This window comes from Rattus norvegicus, chromosome 14 (assembly GCF_021556685.1).
Source record: "Rattus norvegicus strain SHRSP/BbbUtx chromosome 14, alternate assembly SHRSP_T2T, whole genome shotgun sequence".
Taxonomy (NCBI): Eukaryota; Metazoa; Chordata; class Mammalia; order Rodentia; family Muridae; genus Rattus; species Rattus norvegicus.
In genome coordinates, this window is record NC_141547.1 from 100647501 (window position 1) to 100674094 (window position 26594).

Consider the following 26594-nt stretch of genomic DNA (forward strand, 5'->3'; position numbering starts at 1 on the left):
CTTCTGAACTTTTGCCCTTTCTTTGCTGAATTGTCTTCCCTCCCCTTTGAATGTCTTTTACCTAACTTTTTTTTTCTTGAAAGCTGAATGCTGTAGCCACTTGCTCCAGGAAGTCTTGCCTGGCTTCTCCTTCATTCTTTAACACTCGTGGGTATCTTTTCCTGCAGTCCCCTACCTAGACCCTCATTAGCAAGCAGCCTGAGAATAAGCCACCCTGTGTTGTCAAACCCATGGCTTCCTCTCTCGGCTTAGAGCTGACACAGTATTTTACATCACTAAGAAAGTTCACTGTACAGCTAGAGCTGTGAGACACTGCAGCTGTCTGCCTGTTTCATAGAAAAAGAAGTATCAGGGAAAACAGGAATCCCACGATTGGTGACCACGTCTGGGTACACAGAAAGCGTGTGTTAAATGAGTGACACTTCACCTCGATTGGTTTAGCAATATACATTTTTTCAGTTCACTCAAAAACCAGTGACTTCAAAAGAATAAAAACACTTAGCCATCTAAAACTAAAACCTGTTCAAATATATTACATCTGAATTTAGTTGGGTTATAAAAAAGTGTCCAAAAAGTTTTTATTTTATAAAAAGAGCCCTGAGGAAGCACTAACCACAGATTAATGATGGGAAATGCTGACCTGAAGTAGGCATCTTTCATTACACTAAGAACAGAGGACTGAATTGCAAATAACCCAGGCACAGACAATTCGGACTCATGCTCTGAAGTACGTCAGTGTATTGTGCTGGAAATGGGCATACAAAGGTACAGTGTGACACTAACCATTCTCAGTGGACTTACTTTAGAAGCCACTTCTTAATTTATAACAAGGTAGATGGCAAAGGGTGACAATCTTTATTTTTTCAAAGATTTATTTATTTATTATAAATAAGTACACTGCAGCTGTCTTCAGACACACCAGAAGAGGGCATCAGATCTCATTACAGATGGTTGTGAGGCACCATGTGGTTGCTGGTTTTGAACTCAGGATCTCTGGAAGAGCACTTGGTGCTCTTAACCACTGAGCCATCTCTCCAGCCCAAAAGGTGACAATCTTAATGAGACTGTCAACTCTTTAGGTTAAAGGTAAGGCCTAGAAGTTATGAAACACATAAACGTAGAAAATTTTTAATTTGAAATTATTAATTTAGAAATGTAGTTCTTTTTTGTTTTTCAAGCTTCCCAAGAAAAGAAAGTTTTATATGTGTATATGTGTGTGTGTCGTGTACACACAAACACACACACACACACACACCTTCACAGAAGGTCAAGTGCTTTATATATATTTTTTTCTAATCCTTAATAACATACAAAGGAGACATCAACCCCAGCATTTTATAACTGAATACACAGACACCATAAAAATTAAATCACAAGCTGGGCATGGTGGCACAGGCCTTTGACCCCGGCATTCAGGAGGCACAGGCTGGTGGAGCTCTGTGAGTTGAAGGTCAGGCTGGTCTACACAGTAGGTTCTAGGACAGCTAAGGCCAAAGAGAGATTCTGTCTCAAATGACAGCAACAAAGATTTAAACCACTCGTCTACTGCCACACAGCGTGTGGGAGACTTGCCTGTGAAGTTTTGTTTGTATACAAGTAGCTCTCCAGTCCCAAGAAGCAAACTCAGACGTACAAAACTGAGAACTTTTGTGACCAGAAATAAAAATTAACCTCAATTTACATATAAAAAGCTTACCTCAAGGAAAATGAATTTTGATGAGTAATGAATCCCAAAACTCCATTTCACAATGTCTAATAGCAGCCAAGTAATTGCCTTTTATTTAAAAAAAACTCCAAATAGCTTTTGGATCTAATACAAATATTAAAAGCCTACCTTTTTAAATCTAAGACCTAGACTTCCTCACAGATTTACTGCTCAAGATGGTCAATTAAAGCCCCCTGATTCTTCAATCTGTACTTATTGTAGTGTGTTTGTATGCAGAGAGGTGTACACGGTATGCACATACATGTGTTGGCACGCAGAGAGGTGTATGGTATGCGTCACATGCATGCCTGTGGAGACCAGAGGCCAACACAGCCTCTTCCTCAGTCGTTTCTCACCTTATTTACTGAGGCCAGGCTGTCACTGAAATGCAGTGCTCACAGTCTGGGCGGGCAGACTGTCCAGAGCTCTAAGGGTCAGCTTGTGTCTACCTCCCAGGCACCGGGCACTCACATGGATGAAGGCATCCAAACTCAGGACCTAGATCCTCATGTTTATACAGCAAACATTTTACCAAATGAAATATCCACCCACCTCCACCCCAAATTACCTTTCACTCACTCAGGGGAGCAGTTACTGGATCAGGCATTGAGGAAAGGGCCCAGGAGGAAGTGAGACTGAATGAAATCCTATCTTGTTAATGACAGAACTCTTAGCAGACTCTTTACCCTCTCTATGTGTCAATATTTTTAAAGTAGGGCTACCTGTCTAATCCATGATCCACTGCAAAGGGAAAGTGAGACGCGTGCATAAAGCAGTCCACACAGCGTCTGATATGGTAGACACTCCCAGCAGACTTGTGAGGGTGATATATTTGAGACTTGTTTTACTGGGAATTTTAGTATCTAATAAAAGTTTAATTTTATATCCAGGAATGGTAGCCTATACCTGGAATTTCAGCATGCAGGAAGACCAGACAGGAGGATTGCCAGGAATTCAAGGTCAGGCTAAAATATAGACTGGCAGACTGTCTCAAAAAACTAAAAGCAACGACAAAAGAGAAACCATTCTCACTGTTGCTACCGTACGACCTCAAGAAGTCTTGAAACACTTTCCAGTCAAAAGGATTTTTAGTTTCTTTTTCTGATACTGCCTTTCAGTATCAGGAAAATGTATTAACTGACTTGCAAACAAAATCCATATTTTTACAATAGAATTTTGCACTTTCCTTCACTAAATATTTCATATAAAATGTTGATGCAATTTAAAATGTAAGCTTGGACGGACAGGGATGCTTCATGATGACTTACCTACAGAAAGAACATTTTCTCCAGTCCAGTCAATTTTACTACTCACCACTAGGCGGAGCTACAACCCAGGAAAAGATTTATGCATCGGTCCCAAAATAACTAAATGTTCCCATCTTATAAAACATATTATCAGCTTTCTTATTAAAATATCTTAACTGATAAGAACACTCTAATTCTTTTTGGAGGCCTTTAAAGAATAAGACTCATTAACACAACAAACTACATATTTATTTTTAACACCTGTTCCTTTTGATCCCACTGTGTGTTTCACTAAGTTTTATTCTTTCTCTCTGCCTTAGAAGAACGAGGAAGAACTCTTCTACCTGCTATACTCACTGCTTTAGTCCCAATGCCGAGCACATGGATGACAACTGCTCCGTGCGGTAATTTATGCCTCATTAGAAGTTAGAGCAAACTTACTAACTTTGGGTTTAAAGAAAAGGTTTAAGACCAGGCTCCTGATCACCTAGCCGGTTATCCCTCTTACGTGAGCTGACTGGAAGAGGGAACTGGGCAGTAAAAGAATACTGATAACAACGGATTGTGTCTAATACCTGTTAAGGGGTATCACGAGTGGTTAGACAACTTCTTGTTTCCTAGACATAACCAACACCCACAATGTAACACTAGTGAATTTTAATTTTAAATGAGACAAAGATAACAGAAATGTACTGTGAATCCAAAATGTTCTCCATCTAATTTTTTCTATCTTTTATACATGTATATAGGATTTGACTGTAATTCCTAACTCACTTTTATAAATTCTTCCTAAAACACAGTATCATCTTTCAAAGTAACTATTTCACCAGTATATAAAGTACCTAGTTATATAATTACACGAACAAACCAAAGCATTAAAAGGCCTTAGAAGTCCAAGTCCACTTATGAACCTTAGAGGGTTTCAAGACCTCACTTTTGAAAACAGATCTGGGTAGACCAGATACTGACCTATCAATCACACTGGCACAGGGTCATTGGGTACACACCTCTAATCCTGTCACTGGCAGATCTCTGACTTCCGGGCCAGCCTGGTCTACAGAAAGTTTCAGGAACACCAAGGATACACAGAGAAACATTGTTTGAGCTTCCCAGTAACAGCATGGTGTTCTCATACTGTCCTTCCTTCAGTAGAGGCACAGGATGCTACTGATGGGAGACTTCTCTTACCTTCAGTACGATTTGCAACAGTGCGCCGGGTTTAGCTATAATCATTGATCCATTGACCCCTTCAGTGATTATGTGCTGGAAAGTTATTGTATCATAATAAAACAATGATATAGGACAGAGAGGCTAAGTAGAAAAAAGGTTGCCTGTGTTAGACTCACTTAACCAACAGGTGTGCCTGCTGGCATTTTATAAAGTGAACCTGAACTTTCCAGAGGCTGCAGAAACAGTTAACACACTTGGATAGCTAAAACATCTGCATAAGTAAAGAAGAAAAAGATTCTTGTATTTATTTCTGACCATTTAAAACCATCTTAGAAACTGAAACATATGACCTGCTAATTTCTAATCTATCTTCCCAGTGAGCATTTTTGTTCCAGGTTTAGTTTTACAGGACATTCCTTGGCACTGGGTGGTTCATAATTTATGATAGTTGTCCTAATTCTTGGGCTGGCAAGATGGCTCAACAGATAAGCATCTGCTCCTCGAGCATGGCCTGCTGTTCTGAACCCCAGCACCTGACAGAATGCCCATGTATAATCCCAGACACCCTCCTGTCCGGCCCCCAGGGAGCTGGAGGCACAGGGTCCGACAGGTACACGAGGGCCGCCCTTCTTGCTTTGTGGGCTATGGGCTCTGAACTCAGGTCTCACTGCTGGACAGTGAATTCTCTCAAGCAGAGAGCCATCTTTCCAGCCCCTCACAGCCATCTTTTCACAAACAAGAACAAAACAAAACGCTGCCATAAAGACAGGAAAAGTCAACAGAATACAACCATAACAAATTTACCTAATGAAATTGTTACTTCCGATCGAGTTGTTCACTGTAAGCGTTATTACTGATGCCATCATCTCTACTGAAGCTTGGGAATTACCACCTGGAGCATTCATTAACTTTTCTTTTTCTCAAGTTATCTTATCAACAGTTACCTGGCTTCCATTTTTGCTTCATTTTGGCCCAGAAGACAGGGCCCAGGCCTTCTACACGCTGGGTGAGAGCCCCAGCAGTGAGCTATCCTGAGACCTTGTGTTCTGCACCAGAGTTCACTAGGAAGCTCAGGCTGGCCTTGTACTGGCTATGACACTAAGGCTGACTTCAAACTTTATCCTACCTCACCTCCCAAGTGCTGGGATTACAGGCGTGTGCCAGCAGGCTCAGGCCCCATTAGGCCATTGTTCTCTTGTGCTAGCATTGAGCCCTGGCCCTCCACACAGCAGGTCACACACTACTTAAGCCATATCCCCAGTACTCCATTAAGGCTTGGTCATTAAAAAAGCTTAAAAAACAGACATCATTTTCCTTAATATTCATAACTAAGAAATTATGTTTTGGCTATAAAAGTAAATTAATGTCATCCTTTAAATGAGAATCTATTTATAGGACAACTCAGTTTTCTTTTCCTTATTTTCCAGTCTGGAATGGGAACTACTGAAGAAACAATTTGGGGTGGGTGGGAGGCATAGGGTGGGGGTGGCGCCAGGGAATTGTACTCAAGAATTCACAAAAAGCAATGTTCAACGACAACCACAGTTCACTTCATAAACATATATTGACATGGTTTTTTAAAATAGTTGCTAATTAAAAGATGCTACCCTAAAGCCAGTAACAGGGGCGCAGGCCCATAGACCCATCTATGTAGAGAGGCTGAGGCAAGAGGATTATGTGCCTAGAAACACCAGGGCCATGTGGGCCATAGAGCAAGACTCCATCTCAAACTGAAAGAATAAGGCAGACTATGGAAGCAGCTCAAATATGAGAACTTCCAGTTTGATCCTAAAACACATGCAAAATGGCAGTGATGGGGAGGTGGGGAGGTAGGGAGGCAGATCGTTCCTCGTCTCTGGCCAGCCAATCTAGCCTACTTGGAAAGCATCCAAGGGATAGCATGGACACTGTCCTCTACTCCACATGCGCTGACATACACATCATACATGAATCATCATGCATGTGCGTGTGCATGAACACACATAAGATACCCTAGGTGATTCCGTCACGTAGTCACGTATTTCACTTACGACAAATTTGAAAACCTTTTGATCTATAAAAGTTAATCTCTCTGAACCACATCGCCAAGTATATTTTACAATGATGTGTTTACACCATAGAAACTAATTTCTTCAAATATTTTGGTTTAAGAACTGTATTTCATGAGATAAATGTTAGTAAGAATAGTTGAAGACAATGTACTGACTGAATTAAATGTTGTGAACTGACGTATCTGGAGAGAGGGAAAGCCAGCACATCTTATTGTTTTTCTCTTCCTGTGTTTTCTCCCCTACCCCATCCCCCGACTGACTTCTAGCAATTTCAGCTATTTGAATAAAGCGTAATTGGCAAAATTCTTTCTGGACTTAAATATATTTTATATTAAAATGTTATAAACATAATCTCTTATTTGAGAAATACACATCCCAATATAGAAGGAAATCCAATATATATTTTTATTTTGTATTACATTTAAAGTTTACTGTTTTAAGTATGTACCTCTGCTGACCTTTAAGATACCTTTTGCAGTAGTCAAATCTAGTAATGTCATATAGTTTTCCTTTAAAAAAAACTTGAGCCTTTTGGTTCATTAGTTTATAACCTGATTTTCAGAAATGTGAAACTATTGTTTCTTTATCCTAAGACAATCATACCACCTTCCCACACAAATACAAAACTAGCTTTAACATATTTCTACCATTAACTAGTTTGAATTTAACTCACTAAGTCTTCCACCTGTCAAGTTAAAAGGTTTGAAATGTACAGAGGAGTCATGAGACACAGAGGTCATCCACTGTAGACTTCTCCATACGATATGAGCATGTCAGCTTTCGAGTCTAGCTTAAGTCTCAGTTTGTTTTTTCTCCAAGTGTAATTTATGCTCAGATCTATTTCTACAAAACTGTCAAAAGTGTTGATGTGTGTGGGACTCCAACATGCTGGTGTGGCTCAGATCGGCCAGCAAAACTCCCCAGCGATGTCTGTCCCTGATACTTGATCTTACTCCCTCTCTTTCCAACACTTCAAACCTACAATGGTCCAAGTTACCACTGGGAAAGCTAGGTTTCCTTTAACACCGAACAGAGTGAGGCCAAGCACAGAAGAAAGGAACAGGATACAGAGACTGTCATCAGCAGGTCACACATGCGTCTTAGAGTTCTGAGGAGAGTGATGACGATGGTGACGATCACAGCAGCTGTGAAGGCTGACGCTCACAGAGATCTTCAATCTGCCCAACAGCTCAAAACCTGAGGAACCAAGTCTGTGCGTGTGCCCGTGCGTCTGTGCCTGTGCGTGTGTGTGCGTGTGTGTGTGTGTGTGTGTGTGTGTGTGTGTGTGTGTGTCCGTGTGTGTCCGTGTGTGTCCATGATCATGTGTCCATGTTCATTCAGAAGGTATCAAATTCCCTGGAGCTAGATATCCAATGTTCGATCCCAACTGCAGTCGACTGAGAAGTGCTTTTAACCAATGAGCCATCTCTCCAGCCTCCCCCACCCCAGGCCTATGCTAGTAGTCATTATGTTTTCATTGCCTATTTTCTCTCATCTCTAGTTAGAAAGCACCAATTTAACACTGTATACTGTTAGCCTCCTGGGAGTCCAAAATATGCAAGTGTTCACTAGATAAGAAATACCAAGCTGGTATTTGTAAAGGGTAAATGACTGCTGTCAGGCCATAGACCCAAGACAGAGAGCGCATATAGTCTGTCAGTAAGACTTTTACAGTTTTATCATAAACATTTTATAAGCGATTGTTATTGATAACTTCCAAAACCTGCAAATTCCCTGGTAGTTTCCATAAAGCAGCATTTCTCCCATGATTAAACTGCTCATGTATTTTAATAATATAGTAAGGCCTTTAGCTTACATTCTCAATGACAAATGTCCACTCTTTGTCTTCAAATTCTTCTGCATGAGGATCCTGCAACAAAAGGAAATTATGAAAAGTAAGAAAACACGTATCATTAATCCAATCAATACAATCAAACAATACTGATTGGCTTGCCTGCAGTTTTACTAACTTTTTTAAAAGGAAGGAGCAAAATATCCTTTAAAAAAGCTAAGTAATTTTCCTAAATTTAAGTCATTATTTTATATCAATAAAGTTATCTTTTGCTAACACCTCTCCCAGGACTGCATCCTGTCACAGCCAACTTTGTGAGTTAACGACTGAGTACGTCACTGAGGGGTAAACGCTCACAGCGAGCTCCTCTCACATTCACAGTCAGCATTTACAACTGTAAGTCCTGCTTGAATATCCCAAGGGACTCCATGATCTAGACAATGAACCAATCCACACGGACTGTTGATAATCCTCTGCCCACTTCTCCTGCTGAGAAATTACCTGACGAATCTAAGGGGGGGTGAGGGATCCTGCTCCCCCCATGGCCCCTGTCACTTTTTTAAGTGAAGTATTCCATGGACTTACGCATACTTGTTCTTGCATTCAAAGACATATACCATACTCTCCAATGAATAGGTGTACAGAATAAATAAAAGGCATATACCATACTCTCCAATGAATAGGTGTACAGAAGAAATAAAAGGCATATACCATACTCTCCAATGAATAGGTGTACAGAAATAAATAAAAGGCATATACCATACTCTCCAATGAATAGGTGTACAGAAATAAATAAAAGGCATATACCATACTCTCCAATGAATAGGTGTACAGAATAAAGTAAAAGGCATATACCATACTCTCCAATGAATAGGTGTACAGAAATAAATAAAAGGCATATACTATACTCTCCAATGAATAGGTGTACAGAAATAAATAAAAGGCATATACCATACTCTCCAATGAATAGGTGTACAGAATAAATAAAAGGCATATACAATACTCTCCAATGAATAGGTGTACAGAATAAATAAAAGGCATATACCATACTCTCCAATGAATAGGTGTACAGAATAAATAAAAGGCATATACCATACTCTCCAATGAATAGGTGTACAGAATAAATAAAAGGCATATACCATACTCTCCAATGAATAGGTTACAGAATAAATAAAAGGCATATACCATACTCTCCAATGAATAGGTGTACAGAAATAAATAAAAGGCATATACCATACTCTCCAATGAATAGGTGTACAGAAATAAATAAAAGGCATATACCATACTCTCCAATGAATAGGTGTACAGAAATAAATAAAAGGCATATACTATACTCTCCAATGAATAGGTGTACAGAATAAAGTAAAAGGCATATACCATACTCTCCAATGAATAGGTGTACAGAAATAAATAAAAGGCATATACCATACTCTCCAATGAATAGGTGTACAGAATAAAGTAAAAGGCATATACCATACTCTCCAATGAATAGGTGTACAGAAATAAATAAAAGGCATATACCATACTCTCCAATGAATAGGTGTACAGAAATAAATAAAAGGCATATACCATACTCTCCAATGAATAGGTGTACAGAATAAAGTAAAAGGCATATACCATACTCTCCAATGAATAGGTGTACAGAATAAATAAAAGGCATATACCATACTCTCCAATGAATAGGTGTACAGAATAAATAAAAGGCATATACCATACTCTCCAATGAATAGGTGTACAGAATAAATAAAAGGCCAGACTGAGGATTAGAAACCGTGTGCTCCATCTTGCAGAAATGAACAAAGAACGCTTCATGAGAGAAGACACCCAGACTCAGCAGAACTCGGAACCGTGTGCCATTTCTACAAACATTAGAACAAGCAAAGGCACCAAGTGTGAGGACACACAGCGAGCACAGCGGAGACACGCTGCCTCTAGCTGTGCCCAGGCCTCCACACCACCTTGCACAAGGCCCCCTTCAAGCTGCAGTGTCAGGGCCTTTATCACAACGACAAAAGCACCTAGGATATGTGTCAGGGAACAGCAATATTGTAACTTTTAAACTGTAAAATTTTAATACAGGAATTGGTATTCTCTCAAATCTATTTCAAAGTGGTCAACTATTTTATAAAAAAAATCGATAACTTTAAAAATAAAAATAAAGCCATGGGCTTCTCGCATTTGTTGTGAACATAATGAGTTCAAGTCTATGTGTGAGGGGTGAGGAGGTGTGGAGACAGACAGCACAGAGTATTTCAGCCGAGCGGAGTTTGCCTTAACACACTAAAGAGTAGGCACACCCACAGCACACGGAGGACGACTCTGGTGTCTCTTCCGGCTCTCAGGATCCACCTGCTCCTCACGGGAAGCATTTTGTTCATGCTGGGCTCCACGTCATTATCATTATAAGCTCGTGTTGCTATGGCCACAGCTCAGCCAGCTGCAACAGTCTCTCCATTCATCTCTCGCTCACACGTTAACTTGGAGCCAACTCTGGCCATGCCGGTGTAACCCACGTTTCCATGACTCCCTGACATGTGGAATAAATCCCAACCCTCAGCCAGGCTCAGTGGCTTATGTACCCCCAGCTCTTCACAAGTTCAGAGCTGCAGGGAAGACAATGAGCTCACTGCTGGCCTGAGCAACCCCATGAGACCCTTGTTTTCTTGTATCAGTGGGGGAGCAGATGGCAGGCAGACCTTGGTTCATCCTAGCTGGACGGCTGTCTCCTGCCTACGATACTTCAATCAATCAAATCAAATCCAGGCAGAGCAGCTTGGGAGGAAGAAGACCTGTGTTCAGCCATGCCACGTGGTGTGAGAGGTAAAGAGCCCACAGACACATGTGAGCCATAGAGACAGAGACACGCCTACTACCATGCAGCACAGCATGGGCAGAGGAAACCTGACAGACCCAAGGACCACTGTGCCACCCACAGACCTACCCCCATGTGGGTCACAGACATCCATTGCCTGAGGACACCACCCAGGGACGCACTAGCTGGTAGCAGGCGGAGAGGGAATCACCACAATCTCTGAGAATGTGGAGGACAGAGGGGGAGACGGAGAAGTGGAGCCCCGCTAGAGCAACGTGAAGAGAAATGGAACTGGAGACTCTGAGGAGAGAAGCCTGCTGTGAGTGGTAACCCTGAGGGCCATGTCTGGGTCCATGGCTACCCAGCAGCAGGGGTAGGTGTTGATGTCTGCAGCTTATGACCACTAGAAAACATGGGGATGACCAAATGGATGTCCACAGCCCAGTCAAATGGCCCTGCCCCACCTCTCACAGGAGACAGCGGCACTCAAGAGAGGCAGAGTGGGCAGCACAGTAGAGATGGTCCTGGTAGCAGAGGTGAGGGGAGCTGGCCCTGCCCTCCAGCAGCTGGGACGCAGGAGAGCTGTCCCTGTACCTTGACTGGGCAACACAGTGGGGGAGGCTGGGTGCAGGTGAGCCTGCCCTGAGGCCATGACAGCAGGAGAGCGGACACTCTCTTGCCTGTGGAGGTACTGGGTGGCCTAGGCAGAGCAGTGCTGGCCGGCTCTCCCTAGTGGTCCCTAAGGAAGAACCAGAGCACAGAGCAGCTCCGCTACCACCCAGGCCCAGACCCAAGGCTCTGAGAGGGAGCACCCCAACATCTGTATCATCTCAAGGCTCTGAGAGGGAGCACCCCAACATCTGTATCATCTCAAGGCTCTGAGAGGGAGCACCCCAACATCTGTATCATCTCAAGGCTCTGAGAGGGAGCACCCCAACATCTGTATCATCTTCAAACAGTTGGGAAGCCTGAAAGGACCGGTCCTGCTGATCCACTGCTACAGGATCTCATGACACGGGGCAACCGGACACCTGGGAGGAATCCCAGTGAGGATCCAATATTGATGATGTCACAGAAGCCAGAGTCAACCAGATTAATGACTTGTTGCAGTGAGCATTTGCAAGCCACGATGTGTGCACAGAGGAATATACGGTGCTATACGCTGTGACACACTACACTTTCCACAGTGAGATGCTTTCTATGCTTTGCCTTTGTGTGTGTATTTCATTTGGGGGAAGGAAGGTTGCAAGTGCAAAGGATATGGGGGGACAGGGAGATGAACAGGACTGCGGTGCATGATATGAAACTCAATAGAATAAGGAAAATTGAGCTCAATGGCAGAGCACTTGCCTAACACTCCCCGTCCAGCCCAGAGCCTCGGATGCAGTTCCAAACTTCTTAGTCACCTTCTTTTCTCATTTCCCGGGTAGTGGCGTGGTGGCGTGCTGACATAGTGGAACTGTACTGACACTCTTTGGATAAGTAAACTCATGTTGGTAAAGCTAAAAACCCAACACAGAGTTTCAGCGGTGGCAGCGGCAGCGGGAAGGAGAACACGGCTGGGAGAAGAAAGACGCAAGCTGAAAATTCTACCTGCCACTTTTTGCGTTTGGACCTGGCCATGAACTCGGTTATGGAAAGAAATGAGCATCCAGACTGGAAGAGCTTTCACAACGGTTCAGAGCTCATCAGCATTCCTCAGAGAACACGCTGGGTCGTGGGAGAGCCATCCGACCAGCCACCGTCTTCCCACCTGTCTGTCTGCAGGACTGCAGGACGATCAGTACCAATGACCACAGCACAGAGATGCCTGCTGAGTGCTCCAATGACCACAGCACAGAGACACCTGGTGAGCGCTCGCCCTGTCCCAGGTGAGCAGTGTCTCACTCACCCCAGCAGTGCAGGAGGCAGACACTATTTAACTGGGCAGAAGGCTGGAACACAGGAGCTGTCGCCCTCACAGTGCAAATGTTGGAGCTCCAGACCCACTGACCTTTATCCACTCTGCTGATTTAGTTCAACCTCAAGGAACGTGTGGCACACTGTAGCCTCTCCAGAATACTTGACAAATGAACTGATGAAATGTGCCACACAACAGTGCCTCCGCATAGTAATATAACCCAGTATTTAAAAATAAAATACTGTTGAAGTACAGATGGTGGCGTCCACCTAAAACAGCCTCATTTGAAGGGCTGACTTCAGGGGAGCCAAGAGCTAGCCTGACAGGAAGTGTCAGTAAACAGTGTGAAAGTCGCAGCAGCAGTGTCCATTTCTCCGGCACTTTCAAGTGGATGTCTACAGGATTATTTTATTATAGACCAGACAAAATATTTACAATTAGTCTTCCTTATTCACCTTTAACTGTTGTCAACTTTCTTACCTCTGTACTAATGATATAAAAAGGCCTTTACCTTCTGAAAATCTGAAACGTTTTAAAATTTTTTTACCGGCCATATCTATCTTCAATTTAATTGAATTTTCAAAAAACAAGCCCATAATCTAAAGAAGGCAACTGCTGGCTCAGTTATAGAGGGCATCACACTGATAATGTTCTTGCGATTCCGCAGTTAGGAGCATGGTTGCTCTTCCGAGGGACCCAGCTGATCCCAGCAGCCATGAGACAGCACGCAGCCATCTGCAACCTAAGGTCCACAGGACCCCATCCCTCTTCTGGCCTCCTCAGCACCAGGCGTCACCCAGACACACAGACACACATCACACAGACACACATCACACAGACACACATCGCACAGACCCACATCGCACAGACACACATCACACAGACACACATCACACAGACACACATCGCACAGACACACATCGCACAGACACACATCACACAGACACACATCGCACAGACACACATCGCACAGACACACATCGCACAGACACACATCACAGACACACATCACACAGACACACATCACACAGACACACATCACACAGACACACATCGCACAGACACACATCACACAGACACACATCGCACAGACACACATCGCACAGACACACATCGCACAGACACACATCACACAGACACACATCGCACAGACACACATCGCACAGACACACATCGCACAGACACACATCACAGAGACACACAAGCAGGCAGACACACATCACACAAACACACATCACTCAGACACACAAGCAGGTAGACACCCGCATAGATAAAGGGCTGTTTTTAAGAGTTTAGGGGGCTGGAGTGGCTTCTCGACAGTTACGGGCACTGAGTGCTGCTCTTCCAGAGGACCTGGGTAACAATCTCAGCCAATGGTGCCTCAGACCGCCCAGTTCCAGGGTCCATGCCTTCCTCAGGCAGCACAGACAGAGATATGGACAAAACACTCGTGCACACAAAGTAAACAAATTTTTACAAAATAAATAAATAATTCAAAACCCATTTCTGTGAGTTTACTTGACCGACTGTCTCACTGACAACAAAGGAACCCGGAGCAGCCCTTTCCCTTTACAATTCTAAAATTAAGTCAACTGTGAAATTTGATAGAAGTGGAAAGTATAAGGAAACTCTTTGCTAGAATATTTAAGGGCTGTTCCAAAACAAGATCCAAACATTACCATGAAAGAATACAATTGTTTCATTTTGTTCCTTTTATTTTTTGTTTTTCTACCTGAATTCTACATGATGTGAAAGATAAAGGATTCACTGAAAATACTAATTTAAATACTGGAAACAGCTTCAAAGCTCCATAATATGACTGAGGAGAAGTGTCTGATACTACAAACTAGGAAAGCAGGGGGTTGGGGGATCTTCCCTTTATCTTACTCCTCAGGGCATGAAAGTTGAGTGAGGAGCACACGCCCACATCAGAACTGGAAACCATACTTAACTCCTAATCTTCCAAGCAACAAGTAATAGCTACTTTTAACTCAAAATCATCTGTCAGTTTCCCAAAGAAATAGTTATGAGCATGCTCCTGCTCCATCTCCATTCCGGCCTCTTGTTCTCTGCCACTAAAATAAACACAAAACACTGTACAACCTTGTCTGTTCATCTGTCTTACCAATATGAGGAGACTAACCAAGAAATTCCCTTTATGAGATGGTTTAAAGTCTTCCTCGAGTGCTGTTGTGGTTAATGTTCACAGCCCATGACTGCAGAGCACACAACACAGAACAGAGCAGTGGGCCGCGCCCTTCCTGACACTGAAACCCTTTGGTACAGCTCTTCATGCTGTGGGACCTCCCAACGTAAGATTACCATAGCTGTAACTTTACCACTATTATAAATCATACTACAAGTATTTGAAATGAATCTGACATACAGGCCCCAGAGGGGTCGCAATCCGAGGTTGAGAACTGCTGGCACAGAGGACAGAATAGAGCTGACTCATAGGTACTGGGGACACTCCAATCCCCACTGACTTAGCTCCTTATCAGTGAAATGGAAATATTGATAGAACCTTGGGCAGCTTTGAGAATTAAATGAATTGATGTAAGCAGAGACTACAGCAGGAGAACTACAGGAAAGAAGGGCTTCCTTCATAGCAGCCGCTGAGGACAGCTAACAGAATGGGACAGGTCGACTCTGACAGTCCTAGGAAAGAAGATAAACAAAAGAGCCACTACTGGCTCAACTCTTATTTTCCCTATGCATTAAGGAGAAGATAAAAATGCTGTGTGTGTAATATATATGGCAAGCACAATGAAAAGTGGAGAGAGAGAGGGAGAGAGAGAGAGAAAGAGAGGGTATATACGAATGTGTGTGTGTGTGTGTGTGTGTGTGTGTGTGTGTGTGTGTGTGTGTATGTATCAGCACCTGGCAGGTAAAGTTAGGCAAATTTCATTGTCCTCCAGGCCAACTAGAGATGTACACACATGTACATATGTATGTATATGTATTATACACATTTATACATACATGTATGTGTATGTGTACACATGTATGTACTCTCTGCTCCTTCGAGTTGTTTCTCTCAAGTATCCATCAGAGCTACAAGAGAAGTCTGACTAACACAAGAATCCGTGTACTTGGTCAAAGAAATCAAAAGCACATGTTTACCCTGGCTTCACATTCTGAGCTCTAATTTCACTGTTTTCACTTAATGACCTAAAATATTTAGTGCATGCCTCCTCCTTCCATTCCTTTGTAAAAATAATGTCTTTACCATGAATCATTCAGAGAAGTAATGCTGTGTGTGTGTGTACGCATGCACATGTGTGTATACATGTGTGTACATGTGTGTGCGTGTATGTGTGTGTATAATGGATATGCACATTTTCTAACAACTGCACTTGATCTTGATCAAAAAGCCAAGAAGCAGTTAACAAGCTATCAATTTTAATTATAATGATCATGCTGCATTAGTGTCAGCATTTATTGGACACTGGATTTAGAGTCAACTGCTATCAAGCAAAACCAACAAAATAAGGAGCAGGATCAAGCACCTCACAAGCTTAGCTTCCACAAGAAAAGCACTGTCTAGTCTCCTGCAAGTAGGGCACAGAAGAGTCCATGGACCGTCCTACCTTCACAGAGCATAAATGCTTACTTCCAAGAAAATGAAGTCATGAAGAGATGAGACACAAGTGCACGCTCTAATCTGTATGCACGAGCACACACAGCCATACCTATAAACTTAGACTATACAAGAAGAACTTACCTTGAACAGAGTCACCGTGATTTCGATGTTTTCAGGAACAGGCCAAACAACAACACCACGATATGGATTTTTTATTCCAGGTTGCCAGCTGTGTGCCTACCAGAATAAAAGTGAAAGCTTCAATTATGACGTACAAAAGTCATCAACCTTATTTAGCTATCAACTAAGATTCTGTAGTCTCCCTGAAACAAAAATCACTAGTCAAAATAAAAGCAAGCATGGGGAAAAAAAGAACTTTTTAAGCATTAAGCTCAAACAAGTGAGAGCTATACATCTATCTATAAGCAAACCACCTATGTCCCACCACATGCACATGCAGGTACGCCATGAGGAATGACACAAAAATAAGGTGTCCTATGTTCTTAAAGGCTGTTATTTCTGGTTACGGAAAACTTCAGGTAGGAGCAATATTTTAAAAATGATTCTTGTGACTGAGAAGTTTAAGGCAAATTTTTTCCTTAAAAAGAAAATCTCAAGTCTGGAGAGATGGCTCAGTTGTTAAGAGCACAGGCTGCTCTTTCAGAGACCCTAGGTTCGATTCCCAACACCCACATGGTGGCTCACAACCATCTGTAACTCCAGTTCCAGGGCATCCAATGCCTTCCTCTGACCTCCATGGACACCAAGATTTAAGTGCTGCATGACATACATGCAAACAGGACACCTACACACACACACACACACACACACACACACACACACACACACACACTATCTTAAAAAAGGAAAAGGAAAAGCTAGCAGGACACAGCCATGTGTCTGTGATCTCAGCAACTCAGGATGCCATGGACTCCAGAGTCGGGAAGACAGAGATGAACAGAGAGGTGGACAGAGAGGAAGGAGGCAGGAGGGAGGAATGAGGGAGGGAGAAGAGAGGGAGGAAGGAGGGAGGAGGGAGGGAGGTCTCACCATACACTTCGTGTCTGAGTTCCCTTTCCCTAACTGCAATGCTTCTTATCTAGGTGAAATGGTGGAAGAGAACAGTAGCTATTCTACATTGTATCTCTAAATCTTCTGACTTGGGGAGTGTTTTACTTATAAACCTTGATTACCAAAATTCCCTTGGAAACTTCACCACCCAGATTTTAAAGATCACCACCACTTCCTCTTTGCATTATTGACCAAAGCTGAGCTGAAGGGAGACGGCATGCCAGGGCAGGGCTAGAAAGCTTTCGTCTTTACGCACTGTTGGTGGGTGTGTCTGAAGACAATAATAATAGCTAACAACTAGACAGTACATTCGATGTGTCAGTCCACAAACTAAGAGCTGGCTATGTTAGGCTCATCACCCCTGGATAAGAATCCTTCCTAGAGGGAGAGGTGTTCATTGCCTCGCTCACCGGCTCACTCAGCGGATACCATCTGCACAGCTCTATCTGTCCGCCTTGGTGCCATTTGTGATATAAGCAGTGAGAGACACACGAATCACTCCATTACCTAAGCAGTGTGTTACAGTGGGGCATCCATGCAGGAAAAAAAGCAGGCTACGTATACAGGGGTCAGAGGAGAACAGTTATCTCCAGGGCAGTCAGAGGTGTTTTCATGGAAGCACTGACTCCTGAGGGGAGCCTGAGGATGAAGAAATCAGACACGCAGGTGCAGAGGAGCGCTCTGCGGGTGGGCGATAAGTCTGCAGGAGCACGCGCACGTGTACAGTGAGGTGACGTGAGGTATAGTGAGGTGAGCAGAGGGAGGAGATGACACCAGAGGGACAGTGGAGGCCCAGCCAGCTAAGGTCCTCTCGGCCCTCTGAAAAGACCTCAGTTTTACTGTGTGGGAGACCCGAGGCCACTGGCAGGTTTGAAGCAGAGGAATGAAGATCTACGTGTGTGCAGGTTGACTGTTTTAGCCGATGTGTCTAAAACAGGCTTCGAACATCAACACAGCTAAGAACAAGCAGGAAAGCACTGACTAATCCTGAGGGGAGCTGAGGCAGGCAGGGCAGAGGAGCCAGGTTCTGGGTACAGAATGCTCTCCTTTACAGACAGCAAGACCTCCTGCCTTACGTATGAGAGGTTGAAGGGACTGAAGAAGAGGGTAAAGCTGCTCGGCCCCGGAGGAACTAGGGGGAAATTCTATTAATCTACATGAAGCGAGGCTCTGTTTCAAACACATCAGGTCTCCCTTGCCTATTAGGTAGATAAGGACAGGTGATCCAATCGGAAGCACCATCAACCTCAGTATCTGCTACAAACTTGGAGATTACCAGTACACAGACGAGTCGTACATCTTAGGAACGGATAGGATCCTAGGAGAGTGAGAATAGGTAGTAGGAAGTCCGGGCTGGGGCACCCGAAACCCTGAGCATCAGTAAGAGAAGTAAGTGGTGGAGAGATGGAGAGAGAGAGAAGCAGAAGGATGTGGGCAATGAAGAGAGGCAGAACTGGGGGCTGAGGGACGTGAGGAACAGCCTGATGTGAGTAGTTGGTGATGCCACCTCAGGCCGAGGTGGGATCCTGACTTGGCTGCCACTGGGGCCATGTCTGGGATGCTGGCCCTGCAGCTGACGGGGTCTGTTACCACTAAAGGCCAAACGCATGCCCTGGTCTCAGCTGCTGCCTGGGGCCGTGTTGATGCCTGGGCATCATGAGAGAGCAGAAGAGCTGGCCCTGACACTTGTCTGCTATGTGGTGGTGTGGGCAAGAGAAAGATATCTCCTTCTTCCTCCTCTTCCCCCTCTCCCTCTCCACATATGGCAGTTGGAAGAGCAGGCTCTGAGGTTCTGACAGTGGGCGAGCTGGCCACGCCCCTTCCCTGCTGCAGCACTCCAGAGAACAGACCCTGCACCTCACCAGGCAGCACCCTGATGGCAAGAGTGCAGGAGAGCAGGCCCAGAGGACCTGTGCTGTGTGCTGTGGGTACAGGAGGGCTGGTGGCTGAACAACTCACCTACCACCGAGGCCTAGATCCACCCCAACATCTACTCCATCGATAAAGTGCTGGAGCACACGTTTGAAGAGGGTGGTCCTACAGATCTAAAGCCGGACATTTCCATGACACAGGTCAGCAGGAGGATATCTAAGAGGAGGCCTAGTGGAAATCCAGTAGTGAGAGTGTAGAGAGGCCCCCAACCACACCAGTGACTCACTGCAATGAATATTTGCAAGCAAAGAAGTGTGAGCAAAAGGGTAAACTGTGACACACTACAGCTTCTACACAAGGTTTTTCTTTTGGTGGAAGGTTGCCAGAGCGGAGGGCGGGTATGAGGGGGCAGAGAGATATGTGGGATTGCGGTGCATGGTGTGAAATTCACAAAGAATCAAAAAAAGTTAAAGAAAGGAACCATCACAAAAAAAGTTAGACAGGAATATAAACATTGATTAAGAGAAAATGGTTTCCTGAACCAAAACCAGAGGGAGAATCCAGACCCAGTGGAACCTAGGTTACACCTAGCCCCCATTATGCCCAACTATATCCTTGATTCACACAATAGGAAGGCGACCTTCAGTCTCTACGGACTTATGTCCTATGCATGACAGAGATAAAATGTGGAAAATTAGAAAACATAGGACCTAATAAAAGGGCGGAGTAAGGAGATGGGGTGCCAGGCATTTCCTCAGGGCCCTTTAGAAGCATCATCTTTTGAATGACTTTTCCATCCCTCAGTTCAGGATGAGACAAAACCACAAGCTGACCAACCAAAAAGAAAGGCTCTAAGTGAAAGGCAACGCATGGCGACTCCCGAGATGCAGGAGGCCACCCTTTCCCACTCTCTCTCAGCATATCTGGCACCAGCAAAGGAAGGGTCAGAGTCACAGCTCTGGCTTCCTGGCATCCTAAGAACAAGGAAGGCACTGGCAATGTCAGCTAACCTCCTAAGAGGCTGACTCAGTGCTCCTTCACATCGTCACCTGACCTCCTAAGAGGCTGACTCAGTGCTCCTTCACATCGTCACCTGACCCTCACATTCTAGCTGAACAGACCAGGGAATTCTAAAGAAGAAATCAGGGACATTCAAAGTGGTAAACCAGGAATGTGGGGTGGAGGGCTCATCTTGCAAGCACAGACCTGCATTTGCTCTCCAGAACCCTTTAAAACCGGCAGGCATGGCTTACACAGTTGTAATCCCAGGGCTGGAGAGGCAGAGACAGGAAGATTGTGGGCCTCACCAACCAGCTGGTCTAATCTAATTAGTGGCCCCCAGGCCCTGCTTCAAAGAAGATTCCTAACAAGGACAAACAAAGACATTCCCTGGCCTCTTCAAGTACACACACACACACATGTGTACACACACACACACACACACACATTGGAGAAGACAGCTCAGCAGTGTGCTTACTGCAGAAGTGCAATGACCTGAGTTACACACTCAGCACCCACAACAACAACAAAACTCGGGAGGAGTGATGTCTGTCTGTAACCTAGCAAACGTCAGGCATTTGTGTTTTCTAGGAACTTACTAACTCACAAAAAGGTAATTCAAGACCCTAAGTTAGGTAAACAGTGAAATACAGGTATCCAACAATAACTTTGGTGATTGGGTGGGTGGGTGACTGGCTGGGTGGGTGGATGGTAAATACCAGTGCTCTAAGAAGCTTGGTCAGTTTTCTTGCACATGGAGAAGTATTCACTGCCTTAGGACAGTTAGCGAAGGTTTTACCCTCCAGCTGATGACTGTGAGTACTTGATCATTTGCCAACGTCCTAGGATAGCTAAAGGATTAGGACTCAGTGCTCACCTCTGTATACAGCTTTTCTTACTTGTTAAATCACATCTATTAACATCCTTTGGTACCTTCCAAAGGCAGGCCTGGGGAAAAACCTAACTATTTAATTTAGGAGAGTGTAAAGCTAGTATTGAATGTGAACTTGCCACAACTTGGACCACCTGGGAAGAGTCTGGGTGTGATGTGCATTCCTACCTCGATTTCCCCTTAGTGGTGGGCTGTAACTTGGAACTACAAACTAACAAAACCCTTCAGAATATTTATGACAGTAAAAGAAATGAAACTTGAACAAGTACTAACTCTACAAAGCGCACTGATCTATTTATTTCAAGCCACACCCATCTAAAGCCACACCCATCTAAAGCCACACCCATCTAAAGCCACACCCATCTAAAGCCACACCCATCTAAAGCCACACCCATCTAAAGCCACACCCATCTAAAGCCACACCCATCTAAAGCCACACCCATCTAAAGCCACACCCATCTAAAGCCACACCCATCTAAAGCCACACCCATCTAAAGCCACACCCATCTAAAGCCACCCATCTAAAGGATTGGTGTGTGCTCTACAGAGTTGCAAGGTCTCACTGAGGGGCACTGAGGTAGGTAACGTGCATGCCATGCAACAGTATGCACCTAAGAGCTCAGCAAGCCACGCCCACAGGATGTGGCACCTGGCTGCAGTCCAGGACCTGGGGAAGAGAAGCCTGGAGCAGGCCTAGACAGCCTAACCAGCAAGCTCTGGGTTCGAGTGAGAGATCCTGCCTCAATATACAAATGAATACAATCTGGGAAAATGCCCTATGTGACCTCAGGCCTCTGCACACATGCATTGTGCACTATGCACACACAACTGCTCCCATGTCTTTTAAGTCATACGTACACAAACATGCAGAACAAAAAGTTTCACTAAAATATCCAAATTATTACAAATTCTAAAAGTGCATATATCCATATGTTTCATATGTCATCTATTAAACAATTTTACCTTGCTAACACAACCTCCACTTAAGTAACTCTCCACAGATGAGCTGTGAGGGCACACATTTGAAAGGCCCAATCACCATGCAAGGCTATGAAGGCAATTTTTACAGGGACAGTAAAAACTGGGTGGGGATTTTAAAGCTCTGATTTCCCCTTTGGAATTCTTAAACCTCTCTGCAAACTTCAATTTCTATTTAGAAAATAGGAATTTAGACAAGTAAAAATTAATATGCCATATTTTTCTCTGGTTTATCACAGCTGCCCAGCTGCTACTGTCACATATCCTGAAAAGTTATTTATGTCTATGTTTACAAATCAATTATAGCCTGACAAAGTCTGTGTTACAAATGTCATTACTTGGGAAAGTAGAAAGCTTCGTAGTGTGTTAATTGCCCATACTAATTATTTTAACCAAATGAATCTGCAATGAGCTCTCTAAATAGTTAGCTATAAAATATACATGTACCAACAGAAAATGAGCAATTAACTGGGAATTAAGCTTTAAATTAAAAAGGCAAATGTGCCTTATCATGTACTACCTAATTTAACAGTCAGTATAATGGCTTATCTGAGTGTCAGTTTTAAATTTCCTTATTTAGTTATTATATGTCATTTTTAAAACATTTCCATAAATGTACACTACATATATACATATAAATGCTGTTCTGAGCTTAACATATCAGTTCTCATAAACTGTTAAATACCTTCCATGTTCCAAAGTACAGTCCCCTGGGACAGGAGTCCAGGACTGTCTTTGTACACAAACCCACAGATTGATATACACGGTGAGCCTTTTCTCTGGGACCTGTGCATTGCTCCGCTGTATTGTACACCATCTCTAGACATACAGTACCCACTCTAACATGGGGCTGTGTACATACCTGCTATCCTACTATATTGTTTAGGGAATGATGAAGGAAGCTTTAGATACATTTAAGACTGGTGTTTTTGGTTTTTGGGTTTGGGTTTTTTTGGAGACAGGTTTCACAAAAACAAGACTGGGAAAATCCTAAATACAGAGAGATGACTGTGTAACAGAGGATCTTGAAGAATAGCAAAACTAAGAAATAGATAAAAGGTAATTTCTTCTAGAAAACACTAGCTTCTGAGAAAATTAACCTGTATCCTCAAGTTTAGATTTCATTACCTAGACTCAAACAGGATCTGAGACCATATGAGAAAGAATCTTCCTTTCATAAAAAATCCTTCAACTGTAATATATAATTAAATAAAGTTTATTTAATATCAAAGGCGAGTATATTCTGAACTGACCTGCAACCTAAAGTATTTATTACATTTATTGTGTTTCATAACTCTTATAGAATAATTGCTAGCTGACTACCAAATGACAAAAAGTGCTTACCCTGTCTACTCTAAAGACTACAGATATAGTCAGACTCCTCTATTGCACTTAAAGAACAACTTTATTCTGGTCAATTCAACAAACGCTGTAGATGCAATGAGAAGTACTGTGTCCATACTTAGAACTCCTTCTCAGTATCCAAATTATAATGCCCAGAACTACAGATATGTATGTGCCTTGAAGAAAATACTGTCCATGACATGAACCAGCTTCAACTCTTATACTGATGGCAGGAGTGTCTGGCAAGTTCTTGTGCACACATGTATGTATGTGTATGTATGTGTGTTGTGTGTGCACACATGTAAGGAGGCTAGGGGCGGCTGCTAGCTGTCTTCCCTATCACTGTCTACCTACTTAAACAATGATTCTAGCAGTTAACTCGAAAGAAGTGGGAAAAGGCTCAGACCCAGGGGACTGAGAAATGAACTAGTTGGTAGTGTAACGGAAGAATGGAGTCCTATTCTGCAGTGAGACCATGAGCTACAGAAGAAAACAAGAGCACGGACACATGGCAGAACCACGATGCTGAGCAAAGGAGACCAGACACAAAACAAGGCTGCGCTATCTAAAAACAGTGGAGAATACTGTAAAGCCACACAGTGCTACACCAAAATACTACTGCAACATTTTTGCACGAAATTCAAAACTAGGTATTGGAAGCTGCCTGGAAAAGACACAATCTACCCTTTGATAGGAGTAATGTTTATACAAGTATCAGTATAGAGGTCATATTTATTATAGGTAAACTGTGGTAGTTGAATGAGACTGGCCCCACAGGCTTGTATATCTGAATGCCTAGTCACCAGGGAGCAGCTCAAGGTGGGATCAGGAAGCCTGGCCTTGTGGGAGGAAGAGCATCAAGGGTGGGGCAGAGGTGCTTTGAGGTTTCAAAAGTCCAAGCCCGGCCCAGTGTCTCTCAGTTTCTCCTCCTGCACTATGTCCTTCCAATGGGCTCCCAGCCAGGATGATAACGGCTAAACTTCTGAAAAGGCAAGTCAGCCCCAGTTTAAGTGCTTTCTCTCATAGAGTTGCCATGGTCATGGTGTCCCGAATAACCAAGGTTTGATTAATTTTGAACGCTTAAGTTTTAGCTTAATAAAAATAAACCTGGAGGCCAGATATAATGGCACACACTTGTAATCCCAACACTTGGGAAGCACGAAAGGGAAGATCACAAATTCTAAGTCAGCCTGAAATACAAAATGAGACCCTGTCTCAAGAACAAAACCACCTTGAAAAGGTACTTTTAGTATCTATATGAAAAAAACTAACCTCTAATAAATATGTATACAGCTATATGCTCACAAAAATATGATCATCTACAGAACAGGATGTTTAAAACAGCTGAAGAACTCTGCTGTACATTTAAAATTCTGTGCTAGTCTCCAAGTACAGAACTATCAGTACAAAGAGAAACAAATCGACATCTTCGAGAAAGCCAACTCCTCCTCTCCTGCACCCAGCAATGAACTCGGACAGTCGGCCGCTCCTCAAAATGCTAAGCTGCCCCTCCCAGCCTCCAACACATGAATCCTGTGAATCCTGAGGACAAACGTCCGCGGGGTGACTGTTCGGAGCAGACTAACCTTGGAAGACTTCCTTCGGCTTCTTCTTGTCCAAACAACCACCAGTTTATCTGGTTGCCTGTTAAATTGAAAAACAAAGAAAGGAAGAAATTCAATATAATTCATCATAAACCACATTAATCCAAGGTTAGTTTTAGTGCCTGTAAAAGGACAACGGTGGCCGGGGTGGCCGGGGTGGCTCCCAGTGAAAAGCTTTCACAATCGTGAGAGCCTGATTTCCCACACCTAGCACTGAGATAAAAAGAAGTTGGATGTGGCTGTGTGTCCTGGAACCCCAGCTGAGGGCAGGGACAGGAGGGTCCCAGACAGCCGAGTCAAAAGATGGCTGCGGGTTCCGTGAGAAGCCTGTGTGAAAACTACGATGGACACCGGTAAAGACATCAGAAACTGACCTCTGCTTCCACACAAGCACACAGCTGAGTGAACACATGTGCACAAGACATGCACACCCCACAGGCAGACACACAAAAGAACAAAAGTGTCTACTACTTTAATTACACGGAGCAGTTAAGTTTCAGTTCTCCTCAGTACTGTAGATGCTAAACTCAGATATGATCTCTTGAAATAACTAGTATTTCCTCTAGAGATGTTTCTTTAAAAGTATACCAAATCAATTCCCATGACGAACCAAGTGACATGCCTGAGTTAAAGCTGACTTTAGAGAGCCTACATCTGGGCCCTCCCACAATGCCTTACTTCTTGCGATTTATCCCTTTTTAACTGGAGAAGCACTCGGAAGGCATTGTGGGCGATGCAGCGGTATGGATGGCGGATGGCTCGAAGGTTTGCGTAACCACCTAATTGCCCTCACAGAGTGATGCTGTGCCGGCAAACCCACACAAATATTAACTGTATCTTCCAGTCTCATTTTAAAAAACTGCCAAGATAAACAGCTGAGCAAAACACTGACAGAGCCCGCCTGCAGCTGAGACCTGCCAAGCCCACAGAGCCCTCTTCCCTATTGCCTGCTAACGGGAGTGAACTAAAACAATGCATCTTAGCTACTGCGACAAGGTCTTCCTTCGTGTGCCTAGAAAACAAGGGCGCAGGTTTGATTATCAGCTATCGTACTTACATTTTCATTTTTTAAGAAACTTAGTTAAAATGCTCTCTGTGCCAGGCTTGGTGACACAGCCTACAATGCTAGGTGCTCCTTGAGACGGCTGTGACACAGGGTCAGAAGATCAAACCCAACCCTGAGCAGAGGGATCCAGCTCAAAAGAAAAAGTGAAAAAGGCCTAGAACCTTTGCCTGGCATGTGTGAGGGCCTGGTAAATCCTCGTTACTGGAAAGAAAGTTATGCACTTATGCCTCAGAGAGTAGACAGGAAAAGGAAACGTAAACGCACAACTACATACGTTACAACTAAACTGTAGAGGGGCAGAAATATAGAGAAATCATAAAAGAATAAAGCGCGAGAACAAAGTCGCTGACCAATGAGTAATGAAACTGGCAGAAGGGGATTAAACCTCTCATTGGCAACAACAATCCCTGAGATAATGGCGTCCAGATGTGCAAGTACGAGAGGAGGCAGCGGCTGCCCTAGAGTCTGTGTCCAGCCAGGCCGTCGCTGGAGCCCCACTGAGGGCCAG

The 26594-nt window shown here is 43.7% G+C and overlaps 2 protein-coding genes across 38 annotated transcripts in view; one reads left to right on the plus strand and one right to left on the minus strand.

Moving 5' to 3' along the window:
* Window positions 1-11980, plus strand: part of LOC102550584 (hornerin-like) — a 39157-nt gene extending 27177 nt beyond the window's left edge. For 3 of the 16 annotated variants that reach the window (XR_015637190.1, XR_015637192.1, XR_015637188.1), the window contains exons 5-6: window positions 3273-3356; window positions 9756-11980. The gene's annotated coding sequence lies outside the window, so the exon portion shown is untranslated. Of the gene's footprint in view, window positions 1-2595; window positions 2665-3272; window positions 4266-6439; window positions 6479-9755 lie in introns of those variants that run through there. The other 13 variants (XR_015637185.1, XR_015637186.1, XR_015637191.1 and 10 more) reach the window with 11 other exon arrangements.
* Window positions 1-26594, minus strand: part of Ehbp1 (EH domain binding protein 1) — a 253134-nt gene that overhangs the window by 196150 nt on the left and 30390 nt on the right. For all 22 annotated transcript variants that reach the window (NM_001305130.1, XM_087583553.1, XM_087583548.1 and 19 more), the window contains 3 exon segments: window positions 7990-8043; window positions 16402-16497; window positions 25003-25060. In NM_001305130.1, the coding sequence (NP_001292059.1) occupies window positions 7990-8043; window positions 16402-16497; window positions 25003-25060 (208 nt within the window).